The sequence below is a fragment of the Argiope bruennichi genome, chromosome 9 (genome assembly GCF_947563725.1).
Source record: "Argiope bruennichi chromosome 9, qqArgBrue1.1, whole genome shotgun sequence".
Lineage (NCBI taxonomy): Eukaryota > Metazoa > Arthropoda > Arachnida > Araneae > Araneidae > Argiope > Argiope bruennichi.
The window spans coordinates 122503522-122531214 of NC_079159.1; the positions used below are offsets into that span (position 1 = coordinate 122503522).

At 25.8% G+C, this 27693-nt stretch overlaps 1 protein-coding gene across 1 annotated transcript; it reads left to right on the plus strand.

The window, feature by feature from the left end:
- The first annotated feature begins 11070 nt into the window (after window positions 1-11070).
- LOC129985174 (thioredoxin domain-containing protein 17-like) lies at window positions 11071-19223 on the plus strand. Its single transcript, XM_056095100.1, has 4 exons — window positions 11071-11314; window positions 12809-12890; window positions 16712-16793; window positions 18445-19223. The coding sequence occupies exons 1-4, from the start codon at window positions 11173-11175 to the stop codon at window positions 18508-18510; spliced, it is 372 nt and encodes a 123-aa protein (XP_055951075.1). The 5' UTR covers window positions 11071-11172; the 3' UTR covers window positions 18511-19223.
- Window positions 19224-27693: the final 8470 nt, after the last annotated feature.

Consider the following 27693-nt stretch of genomic DNA (forward strand, 5'->3'; position numbering starts at 1 on the left):
TATGATTAAGGCAGACCTTATTTATGCACGATCTTTTTTAATAAAAGAATAATACCGTGTTATAATATATTTATTTTTGCTCATAATTACGTTTTATGAATCTAATTTTTGATTAGAAATTAATATTGACTGTGGCTGAGAACAGTGGGAAAGCTGAATTTTCTACAGACGTCTTCTATTTATAATTAATTAAATGGCAAGAAACTAATATGTTAACTCATAATTAAATTCTAACTTCTATTGGTTTGTTAAAGGAAGTTTAAAGTTTTCACAAAGTAATGAAATGAATTTACAAGTTTCATTTAAATTCTTAATGGAAGCTAAAAATGATGCTTTATTCGGAATACAAATTCGATGTAGTTTTAATTTTATTTCTTGCAATTTGGCTGTGTTCATTGGAAAGTATTTTAGTTTTTTTATGCTATTAATTTTAATGCTCATATTTTGTTTGTTTGTTGTTGTACAAAGCTAAATGTTTTTTTTTTTTAAATTAGCTAAAAAAATTTTTAAATGATGCTTTTAAAAAATTATATATATATTTTTACCTAATTAAGTAATAAATTAGTGTTATAGAGCATTTAAAACATTTTTTATAACTGCAGGCATGCTTTGATTTTGTTATTTGCTAGTATTTATAGTAGCAATAAAGCATTTATATTTTGTGGTCTAAAAATTGCAATAATAAAAATCTGTAATCTCTTTCTTGCAGTTTTGTCCATTCTTTTTTTTTTTTTTTTAAAGTTTGATAATGTGCATGATGAACTCTTTAAAATTTGTTTTCAAATTGAATAATTCATACTTGTAAAAATATGTATTGTAAAGATATATATATATAATTTTAGCTAAGTTTTTGATAAAATATGGCTTATTCTCTGTTAAGAAAGTATGATAACCAAAATTCCTCAAAGGAATCATCAAAATATTCAATATTTTCTATTTAATAAAAAACTAATTTTTGTTTTGTTAAAATAAGATTTATATTGAATTAAAAATTATATGCATAGGCTGATTAATATTATATGATTTTAAAAAGTACTTTTTCAATACATATATTTCTTATTCTAATTTATTAATTTTTTTTTCATAAATGCTTAAGACATTTATTTATGCATACAGCAATTTAATTCTTCTTTTAATGCTAAAAATCAGAATTTTGATTGAAAGTAGCCAAACTAAATTTGAAAAGGTAATCGAATCAATTATTTCTAATTATACGATTGGTGCAATAATATTTTAAAAGAAAAATTGTATTAAAAATTCTAATATCTTGGATAAATTTGTTCTAAATGTTGAATTTTCTACTTTTATAATAATGCACAGAAGTTAAAACTTTTAAAGAAAATTTGGAATGTAATTTTTAATTTCAAAAAATAAAAATTATTTTTTAATTTAATTTTTAAATATTAGTGCATTCTAAATTAGTCAATAGAATTTTCAATTAAATTGTAAAATGTCATTTGTTAATTTTTGCATAAAATTTAAGTCATATTTTATTCAACACTTACATTTTCTCAAGAAATTTTTCTTAGTTTTTTGAAGCTTAATTTCTTCTCATTTTGATTTTCAATAATAATTCATGAAATAAAAATGATTTGCTTCACAAGCATTCATTATTGTAATATACAAATGTATATTAGTTAACTAAACCATTAACAAAATAAGAAACATTTACTCCACCTTAAAAAATGCTATACTAATATTGTTTTAGCTGATTGAAATGAGTGGATAAATACCGAGTGATGAATAGTTCTGAGATATTGTGTAAAAAAAACTATAAAGGATGATGAAAATCCTTAAAACCTATAAAACTTATATAGTTTATATACCTACTTTATCTTTTAGAATTAAGGTTTTGACTAAATTATTAAAAAAGACAATTTCAATAAGGATATAGAAAAAAAAAAATGTTTTAGAAAAATAAAATGGGAAAATAATTTTTATTGTTTTAAAGTAATAATTACAATGGAATAATGAATTTTAACACTGTTTATGTTAAATTGAAAAAATTATTTACAATTTAGAATCAATAATAAAAATAATCATAATCTCTGAATCAAATTATCTGCAAATTCATTTGTTCAATAGGAATTTAATAACTTGGAGAATATGACTTTAGTCACTTGGAGACTTTAAATCAACTTCTATTGTCCCCATTACAAAAACGCGAAGAAAGGCTAATTTCCAAAAATAATTTAGTATTGATTCAATTCACCTTCAGTAAAAATTTTAAACTACTGGCACAAGTAGGTTAAAACTATCTGAGTGGTTTAACTTGCATATATCAATTGGATCAATAAAAGAAAATAGATGGCAATCAACTGAAGACAGATTTTATTCATTACAGAAAAAAGGATGGACAGAGAATGAATAATATCAGAAGGATCACAAAATATGTTTTGATAAAGGAGTTTGTATGAAACCAGTATTTTGAAAATCAAAGTAGTTTTGTACATTTTAAATGCAACTGAAAGAACTTCCTGCGCCATTGTATTCACAAAAGAAGAAAAAAGAAATCTTTTAGCATATGAAAGAGCAGTTGAACTTGGATATGTATCATATAATTGGGAACTTCTAAAGAGATAAAGAGAACTTGACAGAAAAAAGAAAAAAAACTTAATGAACAAAGAGAAAGCACAATCATTTACGAGTGGAATATATGATATAATATATTCTCAAGATGTATCAAAGCTGATAATCTATGCAACTCCTCTCAAAATTCAAATTCTACCTCTAAAACATGATTCTTATTAATGCTTAAACCACAGTCTGAAAATTGGAAGGAAAAAAACTATAAACAGTTTCCAATATCATTTAAGTAAAAGAAAAGAAAAAATCTTTCTTTATTATTTGATTAAAATTACTTTTTAAAAAAATCGCCTTCCTCATTATTGTTTATTGTACCTAAAAAGAATTTAAATCAAGTATGTTAAATGTATGATGTGTTATTCTTTGTTTTTTATTAATTTTTTAAAAATTTTATGAAATAAAAAAACTGATATGCTTCCTTTCCTTTCTCTCTTTTATCTTTATACTTTTTCTGCCTCTTTATAACATTAGCATATAAGATCATACAGTTTTTTTTATATGAATACAAATAATTGAAAAATAAATAACCATTGTGGATATTTATCCTTAAAATTAGATACCTGAATGCCATCACTAATCAACTCGCACTTAAATTTCTTTACAGAATTTTTTTAAAAGAAAATTTTACTTTTGAAGAAAAATAATTATTTTGCGAATAAAAGAAACCTTGGTTAATGCTTCAGAAGAAAATTTCATAATTTCCAAATGTATTTTTTTAAGTTTTAAATACTAAATCTGAATGATAAAATGGTGTTTTAACAAAATTTCGAATATGGCTGTGTTAATTTACCTAAGCAGTTTTATTGAACAAAAAAAATATCTTAAAGGGTACGAGAAATTGTGTTGTTTCAAGATGTCATAAGGAATTGTTTTCCTCGTTTGTAGATTTTGCAGCTACTATTGCAAACATAATATTCCATTTTTTTTCAAAGATTATTGTTATCAAATAATATTATTGCTGTCCTACTGCTTTTTTTTTTTTTTTTTTTTTGTAATCATTATATTGCATACAAACAAACGTGTAATGTTGAGTGACAGAAAAAACAAGTTTAAATTAATGACAAAAGAATAAATTCATCTTTACTTGATTAGTTAAATTTTGATAGTCTTGGGAATGAAATGAATTTTATTACAATAATAAAAATTATTGTAGAAATACATTCTAAAATATTTTTTTAGTTTATTTATATTAAAAAGACAATTGTATGATAATGAAATTGATATCAATAAAAGGATTTTGATATTAAGTTTGGAAAATGGTGTTAGTATCATTTTTGTAAAATAATATATTTTGGGAATTATAAGAGGAAAACATCTACATTTTGTTTAGTTAAAATTATAACTGGAAATTTTGATGCATTGCATCAAAGCCCACGCTTTCATCTTTTAAAGCATGTTTGATAGATTTTCAGTTTCTGGAGTCGGCAGTCTGTCTTATAACTCATGTTAAAGTATAGATAAATATATGAACAACTATATATTTCTTCAGTAAGATTGAAATTACAATTGCATATCTGTACATTGACCTAATGTCATTCTTTGATTTGATATCCACCGGAATGCAGCATCTTGTAAAATTTTTATTCATCTACTATTCTATTTAAAAGTGAAGGGGTTTTTTTTATCAATTAATTTTAATAAACATTATTTTGATATTTTTCTCTTTTTTTCTTTAGCATTTTAATCATCAAAATAAAATTGCTTAAATGTAGTTTCTCAAAGAAAGCTTATTTGCAGAAAAGTATTTCTTAGATAGCGCAGTAACCGATGCTTTTATGAGCATAAAGAAAGAAAAATAGATACTTATGACAGTTCTGTAATTGATTTTTCCACTTCCATCTACTTATCTATCTCTGCTGCTTTTGAAAGGCTACCCCAATTTGCTTACGGCAACAAAACCACCGGGTGGTGGTAAGCAGATGCGCTCTTATCTAGTATCATATGTGCTAAAGTTGTAGGATTAACGGAATTTAATTACCTTTTAGAGAAAACTTGGTAAACAGTTAGAAAAACTGTAGGGAATGCATATTTCTCATTCTTATAATGCGAGCGATTGATGGATAATGATTCTTTTTTATGGGATAATCAACATTTTTCCCACGCGAAACTTGATAATTACACTTTAACCCATGCCTAGAGATGGGAAAATTCAGTGAACTCATGATCTAATTTCCTTCAAACAAATGCCTTCATTTTATAAAGGCAAATGAATAAATTTTTATTGAATTAAAAAAAAGACAAATTAAGGAATAATTAAACAGACAGTTATTTGTTTACACAAATGATATAACAAAGTATTTGACATTCGCATTGGTCTGTGAATATCCATTTTGAACGGATGATTTTTAAGTAAAGTTGATTAAACTAAATCTATTTTTCCCTTGTAGCATATAAATATTTCAAACATTTGATAAAGAATATTGGAATTATTATTACGATTTATTTCTTATTTAATACTTTTTTATCGGTGTATTTTAGTCAGTTTTTGAGTTCGCTGTTTTGAGCTGCATTTTAATATAGGTAATGTTTTGATAGCAATAATGGACAAAACCATTTTTTATACAACCATGTCGAATGAGTTTTATTTCAATATATAGTATGTATAAATATATATAGAGAGAGAGAGATTAATTAAAATTATAGTTGTAAATTTTGATAAATTGCCTAAAAGTACACATTTTTAACCTCTAAATCACGTTTGCTAAATTTGGGGGCTTTTGTCTTGCAACTCATGTTAACGTATAGATAAACACATTAACAATTATATTATTTTTCAGTAAGACTGAAATCACGAACTTCAGTAACTTTAGTTAGAGTAAATTCAGTATTTTACTCTAACGTTATTCTTTTGATTTAATATTCCTTAAAAAAGACCGATATTAGCTATTTGGAATGCAGCACATAGAAAATTTTTTTATTCATCTGCTTAGTGATGAAGATTTTTAATCAAATAAATTTTAATAACATGAGTTTTATATTTTCCCCTTTCTTGTTTGGTATTGTATTCATCAAAGAAAGTAGCTTCTTGCTTAAAAGTAGCTTCTCAAAAAAAGGCAGTTGTTTTCAAAAATAAATTCAAGCTAAAATACCGATTTTTATTTATTCTTTTAGTTTTTAATTATATTTTTTTATATTGGGCTCAATTTTTCATTCGGTTGATATGTCTCATTTTTCTGAAAAGAATGTCACATTATTTACAAAAATTTTAACATGATTAAATTTATGGACTGGATGTTGTCTCCGAATTAAGTTAGGAGAACATTTATAATGCAAAAACATATTCGAGATTTCTGAAAGCTAGACCGTTTGACCGAAAGTTAGTTCTTGATTTGAATAGTAGATGTTCAATAAGAAAGGATTTTAAAATTGTAAATAAGTTTTTTCTTTAAAAATTTATTGACGTTTTAACCCTTTGTCTCAATAACTTCCGATAGTATTGTTGCATAGAAGGCATTCTTACGCCATTTTAAAATTCAAAATATTAATTATTCAGTGATATTAATTTTATTTCTATGCAATTTCTTTTCATATTTTAATTAAATATTTAAAAATATTTTAAAGAATATTTTATAATAATACTTTCTAGTGCCTTTGTTACAGGGGCGGTCTTAGAAGACGCGAGGCCCAATTTGAAACTATTTTCTATAATACTTATTTCTAGACAATTTTTACCAATAATATAACTTTTGTAAAAAAAAAAAAAAAAAAAAAAAAACTTTTAAAAGATAGTTTAATTAGGGAATTAAAAGTACATTTTAAAAAATTTTAATTGATTTTTTAAAAAATTTTTAAATCATTGTTACTATTCCCCTTTGGCAACTAGCTGGTTTGCCAGAATAAACATTTGCTTTTCAATTAAATTTTTTATGTAACTTGCTCCTTAATAGATTCTCAAGCAAAATGTTTTTAAGCTTCAAATTTTTATAAACGTATCACCGATACTATTATAAAAGCCTTACCTTAAGCTGCTCGTTCTTCGATGCCTTTCTCTAATTTTCTATCAGTTCCCGTAAAATGTGAACTTGAAATTTAAGCTGGAATTGATCAAACTTCAATAAATACAGTTTTTAAAAACCAAACACGTCTTTAAAAAAAATATGAGTTCAGAATTGAAATCTAATTTGTATTACAGAATATTTTAATAATTTATGAATTATATAAAAACATTATTCAATAATATTTTCTTTGGCCTCATCATAAAATTTTATTTTCAATTTTGCTTTCTGAAGGATTTAAATGTCGTAATATTTTATTTTATTTCAATAAAAAAAAGTACTTCTGTAAACGATTATGAAGTCTAAATTTTATTTTGTCCTTCAGGCCTACGAATCCTATTCAATAAAATAATCTTGATCATCTAACGTTTCTATCTTTTGCGTTATAAATCCTTGAATATCCTTATTTTAGGACAATCAAAACTGTAATTATTTTAGGTCGATCAATCTTGGAGAATCTCAGGGCATTGATTGAATATCTTCGAGATGGTCATTGGAATTCCGCGTTTTTATAAAACAGTGACATTCAAATTGTCATAACTCACTCAGTTTTGGTCACAAAAGGGCGAACTTTTTTTATTTAAAGCAACAAAATATATGTAGAAAAATTATTAAAAGCATGCTTCATATTTAAGCCAACTCAACATGGGAAAATAAACCGAACGTTCATATCTTGGTCATATCAGTGGGAGAAGGCCAAGATGAGGTATTAGGAGCAACAATGTATGTAAATGGTTTTAGTTTCTCTTCAATAATTAAATACAGTGTTGTAAAATAAACTTAAAAACTTTTAAAAAATAAAAAATTATATGGCAAAAATTTTGTCATCATTAAAAAGATAATGTTATGAATTTTAAGATGCTTTACAAATTGTTTTTCTGCTATATTTTCAGAAATTATTGCAAAAACGCCAAAATTTTACAAATTTTAATTAATTGTGAATTAATTAATTGTGATTTTAATTTCTGTGATAAATTTGAAAAGAGAATATAAGTAGAGTCTATAGAAAATATAAGGATCTTTTTGATCTGCCGTCAAAGACATTCTTTTCCTTAATCTGTTCTCTCCTAGCAGATAACAAGTGGTCAAGATCAATTACATGATGTCATTGATACCGGATAAGATTAATGTATTAATCATTGGAAGAAGTAATAGGATTTATTTGAACAAAATTAAAACACAGTGCCTGAAAATTTGCCATTGTAGAATATCCCCTTTCCGAAAACTAAGAGAACTGCTCCACTTCGGGCTCCTTCATGGGTTTTTTTCTATCATTTTTCCTGATAGGTTTTCCAATATCCTTCTATTGATAGCGTTTGAAAAAGTCATAACAATAGTTTTTGATGCAAATTTAATTGAATTTTTTTATTTCTTAAGATTTGAAGTCTGATTGGAAGAATTTACTTGATAAAATCAAATATCATAAATCCCATTATGGGTTTGAAGGGGTTTATACATTCCAACTTATTTTCATCAAAAAATCTACCAACAAGTTCATTACATTTTCAGAGAATAAATGTAGATTATTCAAAGAATAGTAGTTGATTAGAAAAGATATGTAGAAATTTATAGAACAATTAAAGGTCCATGCAACACATTCAACATTAATATAACAATATAGGCGCATCCCCGCAGCTGAACATAAATGCTAAATAGAGAATCAGTCAATAAATATTAATTTTGGATTTTAAGAGGAGTCGGTGCATAACTAAGCAGTTATTCCATGTATGACATGGCTAGAGACGAAGAAGAAACATGAGCTCTAGTGTTAGCTAACTATTTAATATATAGACACCGCGTTCCCCAATGATATAAGTAGACTGTTTTGTTTCACATTGAAAACACATTTACATTATAAGGATGATTATTGTTCGATGTATACTTTGGAAACGAAATCGAAATAATTAGGGATGTACCAGCTGCTTTCGGTGACCAGCTGGTCTGTCCATCATATATTTGGTATTACTTTAATTATGTCAATTAAAGTATTTGCAATAAATTTAATTTTTGTTAAATTAATGCATGAATTGCAAAAAAAAATAACAAGTTATATATAGTTGTAAATTATTATAAAAAATACTGTATATGAGAATTTTTTTGAGAATTATTTTTTAATACTTAATTTTAGTTTAATTCTTCTTTAATTCTTAGTTTTTTATGACAATAACTGTTTAAGCAAACTATAATATATAAATAATTAACATAACCTTCGAAAAGAATTATCTTGCAGTTGATAGAAGACTTATTTAATGATTGAGCTAAGAAGTAAATATATTAAAACTAATAGAAAGTTAATTTTTAAAATTGCCGTTTATTAAATGATAGAAAAAAGCCATAAAAAGCTGGTCAAATAAAAAAATCAACTGTATTTTATTAGGAAAAAAAAAGAAAAAAAGATGATGCTCCAGTTATACCTAATTTTTAATTTTATGTTAACCTAAAATAAATGAAATAAAATAAATAAAAAATAAATAATAGAAATGAAAATAATAAAGTAGATTTGAATCTTCATCCAAAATATTATAGAAAGCCAAGATTGTAGATTTTAATTGTTTAGTTTTATATTATCTTTAAAAAATTAAAATGACAATAATATGCGTATAAAATTGTATTGAATATCACTGCAATGTGCTCATATAGAAGTATAGTTTACTAAACCAATGAAAAATATTTTTGAAAAATATGTTTAAAAGTATTTTGAAAAATACTAAGATCAAAGAAGAAAAATATTCAATAGAATTTAAAAAAAAAAAAAAAAAAAAAAAAAAAGATAACTGAAAAACTAATTTTTTTAAAATTTAAAATGTTTTTGGTCAGCGATATATTTCGAATTTATAAAGAAAATGCTGGAATTTTGTTAATTTTTTATTAAAATTTTAATTTAATTTTTCAAACAAGATTTCTTAATATTGCTATCTAAGAAATAGCTAATTGCCAGCCAAATTTGGAAGCTCAAAGTCCAACAACCTGCCTTGAAAGATGCAATTTATTGATAGCATGCCAGCCTATAAATTTTATAATATTAAAAGTATGAATAATTTTATCTCATATTTTTTAACAAAGAAAAATCATTCAGATTTGATTGAAAAATGAAAATGATTTGTCTGTCACGATATTGCTAAAAATCAAAATTTAAAAATTTGTTAAAATAAAGAATGTCATAAGATTTTATAATTAAAAAGATATATGTCTAAATACACCTTTATTTTAAAGATGAATTAAAATCTTTTTTTAATTTGGAAACATTTTCGAAAGTTATTGCAGAAAAACTTCAAACTTTTTCGCTTTTTTAAAAAAATAAAAATTAAAAAATTGCTCTACCAAACATTACACTTTCCTACCCTCCAAAACATATTTATTCTTCTCTGCATACACACGCGCACGTTTTCTTTTATTAGAAAAAAAAATTTGCATATAGTAAAAAATTTATATATATATTATATAGAAAGTCCTTGCAGTCAAATGTTATTTCGAATCGCAATAACATAAAAGCATTTATTTATTCAAATTTCGCATGAAAATATTTCTATTATTTTCGACTGTTGGAGACGTTTTCTTTCAAATGAAAAATAATTATACAATAATAAAATAAATAAAAAATAATAAATAAATACATTTATATTTTCAATAAGTTATTTAATAAATAATAATTTTTAACAAATGACTTAAAAAAATTCTTAATAAATAAATACATTTTAATAATAATAAAGAATTTATTTACATCAATATCAATTTAAAATAAAAAAAAATTATCAGATGAATTTCTGAAAGAGTGTAAAAGAAACGAGTAAAGTTTCAGAAAGAGTAAAAGAAACGAAACAGTTAGACGATTCCAAGTTTTGGCGGAATAAAATAAAAAACAAAATCGCGTAATAGGAAATGAAAAAGATTGGCATAATTCGCCACAAATGTGCTTATTTGCCAAATCTTATAACCCCTATTATAGCTAATCCTGCAATTGGGATAGTTCTTGTTAGCGCCTACAGATGGCTGTAGACAGCTGGCGCCGTCTACAGGCACTAATTGGAACCTAGCTTGATCCTCCAATACGTCCTCCGGTTAACTCTACCCACAGATTCTCACAACCAAAACAAGATTTCATTTCATTTTAGATCCATAAAATAATTCTAATGTCATACAAAAAAAAAAATAACAGGAAAAATACTTTTTACACATAACTTAAAATATATTTAAATTTGCACCCTAATTATGAAATTAAATAGTTTTATAAAACTAATAATAGTAAAGAATATTGGAAATAAATAATAGAATAAAAATGAAAGAAAGGTACAAAAACTGTTTCGCAAACAAAGCAAGCGTTAGGGAAATTTAATTTTAAAGAAATTTTTTAAAAAATACTATAAAATTTTTTTAGAACTTATGCTAAATTTTTAATAAAATGCCAAAATGTATAATTACGCATTTAATGCAAAGTGAGAAAATAATATCTGCTTATGATTAAAGAAGGGTACTTCAACTCTACTCTACTACCTGTCATATCAAATTCAAAACATTCGATCCTCGTGATAAACATTGTGAATGATTCGTTATACTCTTCCTTTGATTTATTAGTTTCATTTATTGCATCAAAATGGTAAAAAGAATCAATGTCGAGGGTTATGCAGCAGTGAAAAAAGCTATTGAAGAAAATTCTAATGCAAATTCTTTATTCGTTTTATTTTGTGGATCTAAAGATGACAAAGGAAAAAGTTGGTGTCCAGATTGTGTGGCCGGTACTTTACTTCTTGCATACTTATCTTCGGATTAGAATTACTGATTCACTTTTTTTTCTTCTTATTATAGCTAAGAAATTATTGGCTTGGAAAGAAATTATTTGTTAATGGTGTATTAATGTTTAATGATATATTATTAAGTACCGATAAAAATATGTGACTTTATTTTTCTATAAGTCATTGAAATATAGTAACCTCAATCATCAAATAATATTAATAAATTTGATCCATAAATAAAAAGTATTAAGCAAACATACTTCATTCCAACGCTCAGGTATTCATTTAAAAAAGCGTTTTTGATCTCAAAAAATATTAGATATTAAATAATACTTTCCCCTTTGTATAAATATTATATTAGCATCTTAATGCGTAATAACTCATAAAAATTGGTTTCCAATATTAAAGGGGGAAGTTTTTGTGTAAATCTGAAAATGTCCTGTCTAGCACAGATTTGACTGTGTTGCACTATTTTTTCCTATTTCATGCATTATAATATGTAGTAGTAATATTATTACATTTTTATCTGTATACTCATACGTTTTTATGGAATAATTGTAAACTTAACTTTGTAACTTTTGTAAGTTATTGTTTTTACAAATACATTATTTAAATAAAACAATATGCTAATAACCTAACCTTCTTACATTTAAGAAAAAATCCATAATATTTTTTTTGTCTGTTTTTAAAATGAAAGATGTATAGTTTATATAAAATTTAAAGCTTACTTACTGTATACTTAGCTTTTTTTTAAAGTAATTTATTAAAGGATTTTTTTTTCTATTTATTTAACACAGAATTAGATGAGATTACTTCAGTTTTGTTATTTGTTATCATCTGATTTTTAATTTACTGTTATTAAATTTAATGGCAAATCTAACTAATTTAGGTTAAGATATATAGATATAAAAATATGGATGGCATCACAAACTTTTTTTAAAAAGAAGAAAGCATATTGTGTTATTACTAATGAACAATTTTACCAAAATGGAGACAGTTAGAGGGTTTTTTTTCCCCCTGCCTTAGAGGATATTATTTCTGTGCTTAAAAATGTTGTTAGTAAATAGGAATACTTCCATCTTTTTCATATTTTAGTAGTATTTTTTTCCTGTGCATTACTAGAAAACGAGTTTCAATTTCTGTAAATTTAATGTAAGTTTGCAATTTCTGTTTTAGCTTTAAAAAAAAAAAAAAAAAGGTCCTTTAATTTGATGTTTTGATTACATATTTTAAAACAAGGCTGAATGCATACTTTTTATTCTTTAAAAAATCAGTTTCAATTATTTTTTTTCCTAGCATATATTCTCAACAATTCTTTACTTTAACACAAATTATTCATAAATTAAATGAAATTTATAATAAGTTTTTAAAACCATTTGGTTCCATTTAAACTTTTAATTGACTTATTATTATAAGTATAATTTACTACATTTTTTTTTTATTTTAGTCTTCCCTTTGTTCAATGTATATGCTTATAGGTATCATCATTTTTTTTAGCTGAACCAATTATTGAAGAAGGTTTGAAAATTGCTCCAGAAGACAGTGTATATATTTATTGCAGTGTTGGAGATAGAACTTAGTAAGTATTTTACTTACATTTGATATTTAAAGTATCAGAATTGCTGAACACATTGCAAAATTTTATTTTAAAAATTTGAATATGGATTAATGTCTTTTTTTTAATAAAATTTTTATAGCATGTTCAATGATTCTTGCATACTGGATAGATTATTTTGCATATCTCGGATTTATTATGAAATATTATATTTACATTGTTGCAAAACAATTTATCTTTGTGTATTGCTTTAACACTTATTTTTAACCAATGTTATTTCAGTAATTTTAAAATCATTTCATATTTTTGATACCATATCTGGCATTGTTGTAAAATTTGCTTTAATTGCTAAAATAAATTGAAAATTAAAATTCAGCATTCAGATTACAATAAAACTCTTTATATTTAAGTCAGTATATAAATCAGAAGATACAATGTAAAAGTCATATCTCATGAAATCTGTGTTAAATAATAATAAAAGAATAAAATATTGGGAACAGTATTAATAATAGAAATGAGGAAAATGTGTTTTCACAATACCTTTTGCCACAATGCATAAATGTCCTATTTCTTAGAATAGTTGCATTTCAATTCCATAGCTAAATTGAAATCTCTCTCTTTATTCTTTTTTCTACTTTATCTAACATGTCACTACATTTTTTCAGAGTTTTAAGCAATTTTGAGCTGGCATGTACCATTGTTTAGCAAAATAGATTATTATAAAAAAAGTTGAACCTGGCAATATCAATAATACTTATCAAAAAGTATCTATGACTGTGTTTATTACTTATTGTCCTTGAATCCCAATTTAATAGTGCCACAATAGCTCTCACCAAGATAAAAAGAGATATTTCCTAGTTTATATGAGCAGGAACAATTCTCAAAACTCAATTTTTAAAGCATGTATTTGCAAAGAAAAATAAGACTTTTGATTATAAAGGTACATAAGGGATTTACATTTGGATTGAATTGGATGCCTGCAATTTGGCAGTATCACATAGACAGATTATTCCAGGTTATAAATGGTCTTAAAGTATTACTGGATAATGCAAGAATAATCAGAAGTGAAATAATGTTACAATGTAAAATCTTAGGTGAATGACCAAAAATGAAATATAAATAAGTGACACAAAAAAATGTGTATCTAAAAATGCTTAGAAAATAAAAGTTTTGAAGGTTTATAAATTTTTATGATAAGTTTTACAAAACTTAAAACATCTCTTAAAACTTGCCAATCTCTCAAATCATTTAAATAAGAATATGTTAAATGAACAATAGACTGCTAGGTTGCCAATAGCTAATTAAGAAAGAAATCTTCGACTAAAAATTTTGGTAAATTATGACCCAATAAATCCTTTTACTTTAGTTAGGGACAAATCACTAATCGATGTTGGTTGGATTCTGTAATATCATTTATATTCTGATGCTTCTGAATGACTGAGAAGTTTTCACATGCAAAATGTTAACGAGTACTTAAAAAAATATTCTCAAACAGGCATTAAAATTGATGGAATTGTATAAAAGATAAAATTGTTTTACTTATATTTAAAGATTGGAAGATTCACTCAAGTAAAAGATACCAGCATAGCCATATTTTTTTTAAAATCAAGGGTACTGTTTTGTGTACAGTTAAAGTCTATATTTACTTCCTTTTACTTTATAACTTTATTATCATTAATTTTTTATGTAATTTTTCATAAAACAATTGATTATGGGAATGCAGACTTTCTTTTCTGATTGCCAAATATCTTGGAAGAATTGAAATTAAGTGATAATATAATATTCTAAACAAATCCAAATTGAAACTCGCTTCAAGGGGGCTATGACAGTAGACTGTTAAGGATTAAGAATTTTACAAGGCTTAATGGATGGTCAAAATTTTCTAGGGTGAATTTTCATTTAAAGCAGTATTAGCAAAAAAAGGTTCTGGAAGAAATGCAATATAGACACTTTGAAATGATAAAGGTGAAAGCATATCAAATATCCATTTTTTAGAAGAATATATTGTAGTTGTTGTGAAAGCTTCTATTGGCTATATCAAATCAAACTGACTCATTAAATACTGAAGTTCATTACTGGGAATATTGCAGGATATCCTGGGAATATGTTCACGTCGACTTCAATAGTCTAGTTTTCAAATGTATGTTGTTGTTTTTTCCTTATCACTGATGCTTGCTTCAAAGAATCAGAAGTATATCCCATAAAGATAATCACAACTGAGAAAGTTATTAATACTTCTGGAGAAAAAAAATCCAGATACTTTTCTTCTTTTGCTCACTTATCTAATTGGTCAATTTATTCACTGAATTTGTCAGCAACAACATTAATCAATTTACATGCCATTAATTCCAGATGTTTATGCAGAGTGATAGTATAAAGCACAAAACTAGTGCACAATCCAGATTTTCTTGTAATTATGTTGCTACATCAAAACAGTTGCTAACAGCTGTGCAGAAATATGAAAATAGCATATTACAGAAATTGAGATCATGTAATTTCTTATCCAAAGAATATTATTTTGATGAATGTTAGTCATATCCATCCATTAGATGATCAAATGTATTTGATATCTCTCTCTTACATTTAATCATCTAATACATGGATACGACGTTTCAAATTTTGATCAAATACTGCCAAAATTTGAGAAAACATCCCAAACCTTCAATATATTGAAATAGATGAAAATCTTTTTTCCCAGGTCTCGAATGAAGAACAGAATTTTTTTTTTTTTTTTTTCCACCAATAATAACATGAACAGATGTTTCTGTTCTAAATTCATCGCTGCCATCTGCTGAACTGAATAATTCTTCAATGAGGAATCCTCTGATTCCAAAAGGCCAGAGGCGAATTCCTAGATTTTTTGAAAGAATCTCATTTTCTTCCAAAAGACTTCATTTATAAAGAAGAAAGTGACATAATGTCAAAAATTAGTACTGAGAAGTTAAATATCAACCTAAGTGTGTATAAAATTTTATGATAGTTTTGTTGTCTATTTTTTAAGATATTGAAGCAGATGTTTAGTTGTGGTTAATGTCATGTTATTTTATTCTCTGTTGTCTTGTAAATACTGTGTGTCAGCTGCGTGTAAATCAGTTTCTAAATATATTTGGCAAAAGTTAAATGGGCCTTATTTTCTGTTGTCTTGTAAATACTGTGTGTCCTCTACATGTAAATCAGTTTCTAAATATACTTTGCAAAAGTTAAATGGGCCTCATACTTCAAAAATTCAACACAGAATTACCTTATTTCTATCAACAAATGACTTTAATAATGTTCACTTGCAATCAACATTTCTCTTGAAAGACATTTCACTTTTTTCCCATGCACTCTAACATACCATAATTAAATGAAACATGGGTATTTCATACATCTATTTTATTGTCTCAGTAGGAAGTTGATCATAAATACAAACACGCTTTTAATGTTCTTGATAGCAGAGCTTCTGTATAACATTATTTTTTTTTTTCATAAATTTTACAGAATAAGTAATTGGCAGGGAAGAATAGTTATTTGCTATTGTACTCTAACACACATTTCAAGCTTTTAATAAAATTTTTTACAAAAAGCATGCAATCTTCTAATTTATTTTCTATTCCAATGTTGAAAGAAACTGTGGAATATTATTGGAATCCCTGAAAAAAAAATAGTAAGATTGCTACATCTGACTGTTTTTACAATTCATCCTTAAACTATAGGCAAATCAGTTCATAATTAGGAAGCATTTCTGACTTTTTGTTTAAATAAAATATTCTAAATGTAAGCTTTATCTTAAAGTTTATAATTCACTTTTATTTGAATTGTTTTCTCTATATGTATTGAAAATGAAATATGTTTTTCTCTTTCAGTTGGAAAGATCCAAACAATGAGTTTCGTAAGGACCCAAACTTCAAACTCACAAGTGTACCAACTCTCATGAAATGGAATACTGTTAGTAATACTTCTTCATTCATCCTGTTTTCTGCATTATTTAATCATTAAATCAAATTGTATTTTCTTTTTTTCTTAAAGTAGTGTAAAAAGTATACTTAGCAATATTATATATTACTTATAGTGGAATGGATTCATTCTTTTATTTTGTATATTATGTGACTTAGTCAGGGTTTTATTTATGTATATGTAATAAATACAAATTATTAAAAATTTTCAAATTAATTCCCTTTCTTTCCTGTTAAATCCAAACTTAAAAACAATTTTAACTTCTGAGTTGTACCTGCTTCGGGCTTCTTGTTCATCACTTGACTGGTGAATATAACTGTTTTAAATTCTAATTAAATAATGTTTTTAGTTGTTTGGTTTCTGGAACAAATATTCTTTTTCATTCTCTTTTTGTATTGAGATTTTCACCATTGATGTTTGTGCTTTGAATTTCTCTCAAAGACCTTTCTCTATTATGTTTAAAATAATATATGGAGAGTAGCTTCATCTTTCATCGAACAAGAAAAATACAAGCAAAATAAACATAGTTTTCCATCTGAATCATATTTTCTTCAAAATGCCATTACGATACAACTTTGTCTTTTTATGTTATCATTATAAAGAATAAAGATGAATGTGTATATGTTTCTTCTCGATAGACCAGACTGTTTGATCTACAGCTACCAAATTTGGTACATATATATCTTGTATGGTGGGAATGTTCACCTTAGAGCAGTTCTTATTAAATTTTAATTAATTAAGAATTAAGCTGAAATTGACATTTTTCTGTGATAATTCTGAAAATATTACAACATAAGAATGGTTTATACATCATCTTGAAATTGCAAGATTATCTCTTCAATGATACCAGTCTAATTCTGGCATAAACTTTTCATGGACATTTTCAATTTCTTAAAAATATTTTGTTTTGCCTAATTTCTAACACTAGATTACATTGCTGACTTCAGATTCAAACTCTTATCATTATTTCATTAGATATTTAATTGTGGGATTTTTTCCATTATTGGCAGTTAAGGAAAAAAATTCTGTTTAATATCTGTGTAGTTTTCAAGGCATGTGAAATGTAAATTAGAAAATGCAATCATTACAAAAGAAAGGAATCAGGCAGTTACATTTTTAATAGTGCTATGGTGTCATGGAGCTGGTTCTCATTTATGAAGTTCATGTACATAATAAACAGAACATGCAAGACAGTTAAAATTACATGGTTTAAATATTTGACAATTTGAAAGAATCATACATGTGTAAATATTTTAACTGAAAGTAAATATTACCAATATCCTTGAAGACCAGCTAGTTGACAAATGCAACTAGTTTATTCAAACTGTTGTTAAAATTTCAGCATCTCTTCAAAATTGTTATTAGTAGTAGTATTCTTAGCTGCTTATTATAATCATTAATTGCTTTTTTTTTTTGCTTGTTTTTTTGCTTTTTTTGGTAAGAAAGTAAAAGTTAATTGCTAATTTTCCTTCCAGTTTTATACTGTCATAACTAAAACAAATATATAATTTTGTGATACTGCTTTCTTACAATTTTTGTTGTATTACTCAAAAATTATATTTTACAATTTAAAAAAAAAATATGTATTCTTCTATCAGCTGTTTTTTAATGTGTAATATTTATTTCTTTTATTAATTTATAGCCTAGGAGACTTGATGATGAGCAATGTAAAAGTGCTGCCTTAGTTACCATGTTGTTTGAAGAGTGATGAAATTCATCCATGAAATGTTCATCAGTCAGTGATGCGTCTTCCTCAGATTGTATACATGCTTTGAACTATTTTTATTTGTTTGCATGTATGATGCCAAAGCTCAAGAAATCAAATTTAGAATGCCCTTTTTATAAGTATTATATTTATATCAGTGATTTCTCTGTCTCTATCCATGAATTGTTATAATTATGAATAAAATCATCTTATATCCAAAAATAATTGCATTGGACTTGTTATAATTTATGAAACATGCTACTTTTGCTATCTGTATAAGTATATATATTTATTAATTTTTATTTTATTAATATTTTCTTATTATATAAAATTATATTTAAAATATACTCATTCATATTGCATGCAGTATTTAATACAATTTGCAATTTTCTTCTAAAGATCTATATTGATGAAGTTTATTATAAACATTACCTCCTTAAATATGAGTTTCTATTTTCTTCATCAGACTACACAAAAATGATTTTGAATATAGAATTCTTATTAAAAATTTATGACTGATCTTAAATAATAACAGAAGTTAATTATGATGGTTAGCTTCTTAATCATCATTAATAAAACTTGTTGGTTTTGGGAACTCATTTATTTATGAACTAAATCTATGTAAATTTGTATAAATATTGATCAAGATTTGATTAAATGTTTAAAATTTTATTTCTATAATAACAGAGTACCCTCCCTTCCCCCCCCCCATCATTCATTAAAGGAAAATTTATATATGCTTGTAACAAAGCAGATAGATAACAACTTATATCTTTGTTAAGAAATCCCTTCTGTACTTAATATACAACTAATAAATAATTTTTATCTTTAATAGCTATAGTCTTATATACTTTTAACATTAATTTAGAAAGGTTTTCTTAAATCATTGAGCAGATCATGAAGAAATAATAGTTTAAAAATATTTTTGGCCTTTCAAATTTTCAGCCATTTAACTGCCTTTGTATTAACCAGGATTGTTATATTTCTATAGATTTCAGCGTTTTCGGCATCAAATTTTGAGATCAGTTAATTTCTTTTATGTAACAATTCTACAAAAAAATTTTATATTTCAAAGACTTTTGGTATAAATTTATTCATTTTATTGTTCAGTTAATATGTATTTATTATTGTCAACAGTGTTGCTTTTCAGTGTTTATGTTTGGCACAATTCATTATTGTATGAAATTTAGCTTTTTTTGTTCCAAACTGCTGTCACGTTTTGTTAATTAATTAGGCTATTGAATCATAAAGTTATTTTTATTTGAATGTTTGTAACACAATATTTAAGATATTTATGACTTCAATATAACTTTTGTATTTAATTGTAGTATCTATAGGTGACTTGATTTAAATTTGTCATTTTATAAATTATGATAATTAGGTTCTTGTATGATATACATGAAAATTAGCTAACAAAATTTGTTGTGTCATAAGTAATATGTATTGTTTATTTAATATATGATTTTTGATGATTTTATTTTCTATTTTTGGTAGTGAAACATATATTTTAATACCACTGTTTGTTTTACAGATTTATTTTTGATTTTTTACTTTTTAGAAGAAAAAAATTATTAACTGTTTCAAAAGTAATTTACATAGTTTGGATGATGTGCAATTTATGTAGAAGATATTCTTTGTTAAATGTGTATAAAGGTGCTAAAGTTATTACGTTATTTGTATATAATACAATAAATAATTTTTTTTCTTTTTCCTGTTAGATTTGAAAGATATGCTGTGTACTTAAATTTTAATATAAATTTTAGAGTAAACTCAGTCTTAATATCTGTAGCCTTTTTTTTAGAAGTATCCTGATCTTTTGTTTAAATAATTTTATAACTATTTTGTAGATTATACATTATGATCTAGAGCAATAGAAATTTTTCAGTATTGATAATTAAATTTTTGTAATTTATTTATAGGTTATTGGGAAATATTGTTTTTGTTCATTTTTTATTTAATGTTCCACAGAGTATGAGAATAAATTATTCATTGAAGAAATAAGATGCGATTTTTTTCAAAGTCAGTTTTCTTTTTATTTATTTATTTAATGTCAAGAAAGTCAAGCGATACAATTGATATTGTTCCGATTAGGGATTGCAATACCGAATATCGGTATTTTCGGCCATTTGTACAATTTTGTAATACCGGTATTCACAAGTTAAAATACCGTTTTTTCGGTATTTACTAGAAATTTTTAAAATGGTCTCCACTATATGTTCAGGGATCGCCAACATAGCAAAATAGTATATGTTTTTGTTTCTATGTTTCCTTAACGGACGAAATTAATTAGCTAATTAATTGCTTAAATCTAAATTAGCGAATCATGGATTGTCCCTGAATGAAGATATTGTATCCATAACGACTGATGGAGCAACAGTTATGAAAAAAGTTGGAAAGTTGATTGGTGCAAATCAGCAATTGTGCTATGCTCATGGAATTCAATTAGGATGTATTATACCAAAAAAATAAAGAACAGAAGAAAGAAAAAATAAAGAACAATTACTGTGGATATAAAAACTTCGGATTCCAACTTTGAAGAGAGTAAGAGTGTGAGTGGTAATGTAATTGTTGTAGAGATATTGCTAATGAGGATGAAATATTAACCCATCAAGAATTGCTTCCCATAATTTATAAAGTTCGAAAAATTGTTAAGATATTTAAACGTTCCCTCATAAAGAATGACTTATTACTAAAATATATATTAACCGAAAATAAAACACAATATATATTAATATTAGATTCTAAAACGTTGGAACAGTTTACTCCTAATGATGGAACGATTTTTGAAACTGAGAAATCCAATCCAACCAGTAATCGACTTTAACCTGTAAATTAATTTTTCAGATAGCGAATTCGACCTTATATCCAGAACTGTATCAGCTCTACTTCCAATTAAACTGACTATTGAGGCATTATGTCTGAGAGATTCTAATTTATTAACAGCTAATGCAACAGTAAATTTCATGTTGCAGTCACTGAAAGAACAGCACACATCACTATCTGAAGAATTATATATTACATTGAAAAATCGCACAGAAGAAAGGCATACCGAAATAGAAAACGTCTTATGGTATTTACATAATTATAATGATTTTAAAAATGAAAAAGAAGAAAAGGGATTAATCAATTCAAATTTGATCAAGTTTATAGTAAATTTTCTTAAAAATTTTTACGCACAAACTTATCCACATTCAGAATAATTCCGTACAGTTATCGAAGATTATGATGACATTAATGTCGATAGTGAAAAGGAATTGTCTCTTGAACAAAAATTAGAATTAGCGATAAATAAAAAAAAAACAATCAACAAACAAAAATACAATACAGAAATCAGCTATATCGAAAACCATCCGACGAGAAATCGATTTATTTGAAGATGAGGGATTTAGAGGTAAATTCTTGGAAAAAATATATCGCGCATAGCTAACAGTACCACCAACTAGCGTAGATTCCGAAAGAGCGTTTTCGACAGATGATAATTTTTGCACAAAATTACTTTTCAGGCTTAATGACAGCACAATTAATGCATTATGTTTCTTAAGATCACATTTTAAAAATTTGTAATAGTACCACAGACTGAATAGTGATATTTACACTATTCCAATCTTACACTTTACATTTTTTTTGTGATTTAAATAAATAAGATTTTCCTTTACTTTTTGTAATACTGTTATAATTTATAAGTTACAATTTTTTTTTGTGATATTTACACTCTCTAATAAAACTGGCAAATAAGACAAAGTAACACCTGTGTTTTCTTTCTTTTTCTAAAATTTCTAATACCGGTATCCCGATATTAAGATTTACAAAATACCGGTATTGAAATTTTGTTCCGATATTGCAATCCCTAGTTGCGATTCATACCTTAAACGTATCCGGTTTACTTAAATTAGAGCGCAATGAATTATAATGTGTGTCATTGTCAATGAAATGAGGAATAACTTAAATATTGGATTTACATAAAACCATTTTGTTATGAAAAAATATGTATATGTTTTGATTGAAGTGTAGTACTACATGAAAGGCTATAAACTTTTGTTCATTGCTTGGCACTTTTTCTATTCCGTATTCAGTTTTTCTCATTCTTCTCAATAGAATCCAATTCCTTTCTCATAAAACAGTGAAGACAAAACACTATTTTATAAAAGGGGTTTGTGACTATTTCTGAAGTGAAAAGTGATTTTATAAGTGAGATATGGAATTTGTGCTTCCAAAAAAATGTAACAGCTATTCATAAAATGTGCTGCCACACTTGCAAAAAATCATAAATGTTCAAAACTGAATTCTCAATACACACACAACAATTATGTATTATCTTTTGCAATTAGAAACAATTTTGTTTTAGTTTCTACCCAAGAGGTGAAATTAACAATGTGATAATTTTTGTTGTTGTTGTTGCTAATCTCCATGGCCTGACTTATCAGACAAAATCCAAAAATCCGTTGACAAGAAGAAAGTCAAAAACCCTCCCAAGGCCTACAGATTGTCTTAACGTGGCGGAATGGGTGAAATAAATTTATTCACGTCACAAAAATAATTCACTTTCAATAAAAAAAAGAAAAGAAAGAAATTACTTCATTAAAATCCTCTTTTTTTTTTTTTAGTAAAATTGAATTTTAGGATGAATTAGAGAAATTTTTACTGACTAATCTTTTGAGATATTCTATAAATCCCACACACACAACATATATATATATATATATATATATATATATATATATATATATATATATAAAAGTATTAGAATCAAGTTAATAGGAAAAACAAAATCAAATAAAAATTAAACCAAAAAAATTATTAAAAAAGAATCCGGCCTGAAGACTTTTTCAAGGGTCACCCTCAGGCAGGGATTCAAATAAAGGGATTTTTTCTGTGAGGACATACAGACATTAAGTCTAATAATGATTCCTCGTGACCCGAAAATCCCCCGAAATTATGCTCAAGAGATATACCATTTTAACAGAAAGGAAATACAAATGAGGGTGACCCTTGAAAAAGTCTTCAGGCCGGATTCTTTTTTAATATTTTTTAATAATTTTTTTGGTTTAATTTTTATTTGATTTTGTTTTTCCTATTAACTTGATTCTAATACTTTTGTATAAATTCATCTGTGTTTTAGAAGTAGCTGCAATTGCGCTCTCTAAATACTATGAAGTTCCTTTTTGGTTTTAGTTTAAATAGATAATAAATTTTAGTTGCGATTTCGAAACTGTTTTGTTTCGTTTTCATTTTAGTTTCGTTTTCAAACTTTTTCTTACTTTAGATTGGTTATATATATATATATATATATATATATATATATATATATATATATATATATATATATATATATATATATATATATATATATATATATATATATATATATATATATATATATATATATATATATATATATATATATATATATAAGCATTAGGTAATTGAAACAATCTAAAATTAAAAATATTTTGGAAACGAAACGTAAATTATTTCGGAATCGTAACTAAAAAATTATTTCTGATTCAAACTAAAAAAAGGACAGAAAAAGCACCAATGTATGTAGAGAGCGCAAATGCAGCTACACAGATGAATCAAGACGATAGTAATAAAAACCAAGTTAATAAAGAAAAAAGTATCAAAATTAAACCAAATAAAATAAAAATCCGGCCTGAAGACTTTCACAAGGGTCACCCTCAGGCAGGGATTCAAAAAAAAGAGGTTTATAATTGGTTTGAGTGTTATTAGATGATTATTTTATTTTATTGTATTTTTGCTTATTAGTGGTCGTATTTTTCTAATTTATTGTTTTCTTTTCTTTTCTGTAAAAATGGTGTATCTCTTAGGCCTAATTTCAGGGGATTTTCGGGTCACGAGGAATCAATAAGTTGGACATTTTATATTACTCACAGAAAAAATCCTTTTTTTTTTTTTTTTTAATCCCTGCTTGAGGGTGACCCTTGAGAAAGTCTTCAGACTGGATTCTTATTTTATTTGGATTAATTTTGATCTTTTTTTCCTATTAACTTGGTTTTTATTACTATATATATATATATATATATATTCTTTAGTGTAAATAAGGATTCCATACTGAACAGATATCTTTTCTGTACTTATATTTAAAAAAAAATATTTCGTTTATAGAAAAAGATTTTTGTATTCATTGAATTTGCATAAAAAAAAGTAAATAATTTTATTTTGAAATGCACTTAATACTACTTACTAGCCGCCTTAGGCTACCGGTCAATTCGCTATGATTAAAACACGCGAAAATTTTCAATTAAGTATTTTATGTAATTTGGTCTTAATGGCTTTCTCAGTAAAATATTATTAAGCTTCTAATTTTGACAGTCATATAACTCATTGCATTGTAGAAACTTTACGCCTTTCTGCTCATTGAATAATGCATTCTCCCAGTTTTCTATCATCTCCCCTATAATTTGAACTTTGCTTCGTAATGGAAAGAATTTGATTTCAGTTAATACAAAACTTTTTTCTTAAATTAAACATTTTTTTAAAAATATCTGTAGAGAAAACAGAACATCGGTATCATTGTAGTCTTCGTACCGCAGAATATTTTTTAATAATTTATAGAATATTCCAAAGAATTATTCAGTATAATTTTTTTCAAATTCATCATAAAATTCAGTTTTACTTTCAAAGGTATTTAAATGGTGTAACTAATATTCCATTAGTTAATTATATTTTTGAAAAAAATATGAAATCTAGATTTTATACAATCTTTTGGTTCTTTGAATCATATTCCATATAATTCCAGAAACATATTTTTGGAAAAATATACATTTTCCAAAACATATTTTTGGAAAATGTCTATCGATCTGTGACTAATATTAGTGCAAAAAACTTCGAGCTGGGATGAAACTTGGTATACAGTCTTTACACCAAATTTGTAAATTCCTATCAAAATTTTGAGCAAAATCTATTAAGAGGCAGACAATCTGTTGGGCTTGGGTTGCTCGAATATGAGTCAATACTTTTATGAATACAAAACTAAGAGAGCTAGATGGTTAAATCTGTCATCTCATACATCTCTTATCAAGTTTTGAACCAAATTCAACAAGGAATTAAACGTTTGGTGGTCTGTACTTTTAGAAGCATGTAACCTTTGGTATGCGATTTTGTAATTGCAATTACAGTTCAGTGTCAAATTTTGGTTTCAAAATTGATAGTGGAAAAATGCATATAAAATGCAAATTCTCCTTTAATAGAAAGTATACAAGAAAGTTTTGGGAGCCCTTTCCCGTTGTGGATTTTTCCCTCCTTCTTCTTCTCATCACATTCCTATTAACAAAAATACCTAGACAGACAGACAATCAGAAATTATTACAAAACTGTGTTTTATGATCTTAGAAAAGTCTAATCCTCGAAGATTGGTACAATTCCCCAACTTTCGAAATATTGTGCAGATAACAATATTTCTTCTTATAAGAAAACGGAAGAAAGGTGTTTTGGTGTTAAATGCCTGGACACCAAAGTTCTTAGGTATTTCGCTTTAATTAGATTTTTAAAAATTTAGATATTTAAAAAACATAAAAATTTTAAATTCTTCTTCTTCTTCTTCTTAAGTATATCCATTTAAAAATGCTAATTAATTTATAACACGTCTGAAAATTATTTCTTATTCTTCATGCCATTAAATGCATTTCCGACACATAATTTTGATTGCTATTATAATCAATTAGCAGCACACAAACGGCTTTGTCAATGACATCATGATTGTAAACCAATCAAAAAATTACAGCATGAATTAAAATTTTTAAAAAATAGAATTGATTTTGTATGTTTTCTTTATCATAATAATGGTTTCTTACGATTGAAATAAATAATTGAAAATAAAAACAAATTTATAAGACAGACAGAAAGACATAAAATTAACAAGTTAGATGCAAATTATTCAATTAGAACTTAAGTTGTGCGAAATTAATATTCATGATTCTTAGAGCATTGATTCTCATTTTGTACTTGCCAGTTCAAGGTTAGGGAGACATGTGGTACACTGAGGCAATAGGAATTGAGTAAGAACGAAAATTTAAATTTTTTTTTTTTTTTTTTTTTTTTCTTTCTATATACGAAGTATGTAGAAAGTATTGTAATCTCAAAAAATTCGAACTTGTGATTTTGAAGAATCTTCATGTTTCAGACATTCTTGATTTCGAAAAACGCATTTTTGCCTTATATTTGTCTGTAAAAATGATTACTCGAAAACGCTTTGAGCTGGATGGATGAATTTTAGTATATGGTCTTTGCACCAAATTCTATAGTAGTTTTGTGTCAAATCTTGAGCAAACTCTATTTAGAGGAAGTCTGTCTGTCCGAATGTAAGTTAACGCGATAATTAGAAAACGAAGAGAACTGGATGAATAAAATTAGGTACACAGATTTAATATCTATAGTGTGAGTAACTATCGAATTTGAGCTTAATCCAACGAGGAGTTGACTTCTTTTGGTGTGTACTTTCTCATTCATGTAAACTCAGTGACCTAAATTAATGAAATTTGGTGTTTGATCATGGTGGGAGGAAATAAAGCTCCAGTTAAGCCTCAAAATATTTGAAAAATATAAGGAAATTAGAGTGAGTAATCAAAATTAATTTAAAATTTTTCAGAGAAATTGACTGTTTCTTAAAAGATTTCTCAAAATTCAGCTAAGCAAGTTAGACAATCGAAACGTATTTTAATTAGAAAGATAATTATTTGTTTCATTTGATAATGCATTTGGTGCTTTAATACTTTTATTAGCACTACTGCGGGAAAATGTTTAAACTAAAATCATAGAAAATAACACCAAATATTATACGAACGTTTTGCATTAAGTTTTTATATTTGGGTTCCAAATATGTTTTCAATCCTCTTTATGAATGCGCGTGTGCTAAATTTCATGACAGTAGGTGTGATAGAATTGTTTAAACACGCAGACATAGATACATGCTAGCATGCACATAAACATTCATAGTTTAAGATGAAAAGCAATTTTAGTACAAAGATTCAGTAAATATATCATTCAATTTTATATCATTTTTATTATTCATTTCAAATTTTCAGATGTCCATGTGTAAAAAAGTATAAAAACGAACAACACAAATACATGTACTGACAAAGTATATATACATTATGTGCGTCTGAAGAGACTATAGCCATATTCAGGAAACAAAAGCAAAGTAGCATCAATTAGGAATACCCGAAGGGC

What these genes read in the sequence shown, in the direction of transcription:
- LOC129985174 (XM_056095100.1), top strand. Translation starts at nt 11,173, where the DNA reads ATGGTAAAAAGAATCAATGTCGAGGGTTATGCAGCAGTGAAAAAAGCT. An exon ending in GTGTCCAGATTGTGTGGCCG is followed by an intron (nt 11,315 to 12,808) that starts GTACTTTACTTC and finishes CATTTTTTTTAG; the next exon opens with CTGAACCAATTATTGAAGAA. An exon ending in CTCTCATGAAATGGAATACT is followed by an intron (nt 16,794 to 18,444) that starts GTTAGTAATACT and finishes ATTAATTTATAG; the next exon opens with CCTAGGAGACTTGATGATGA.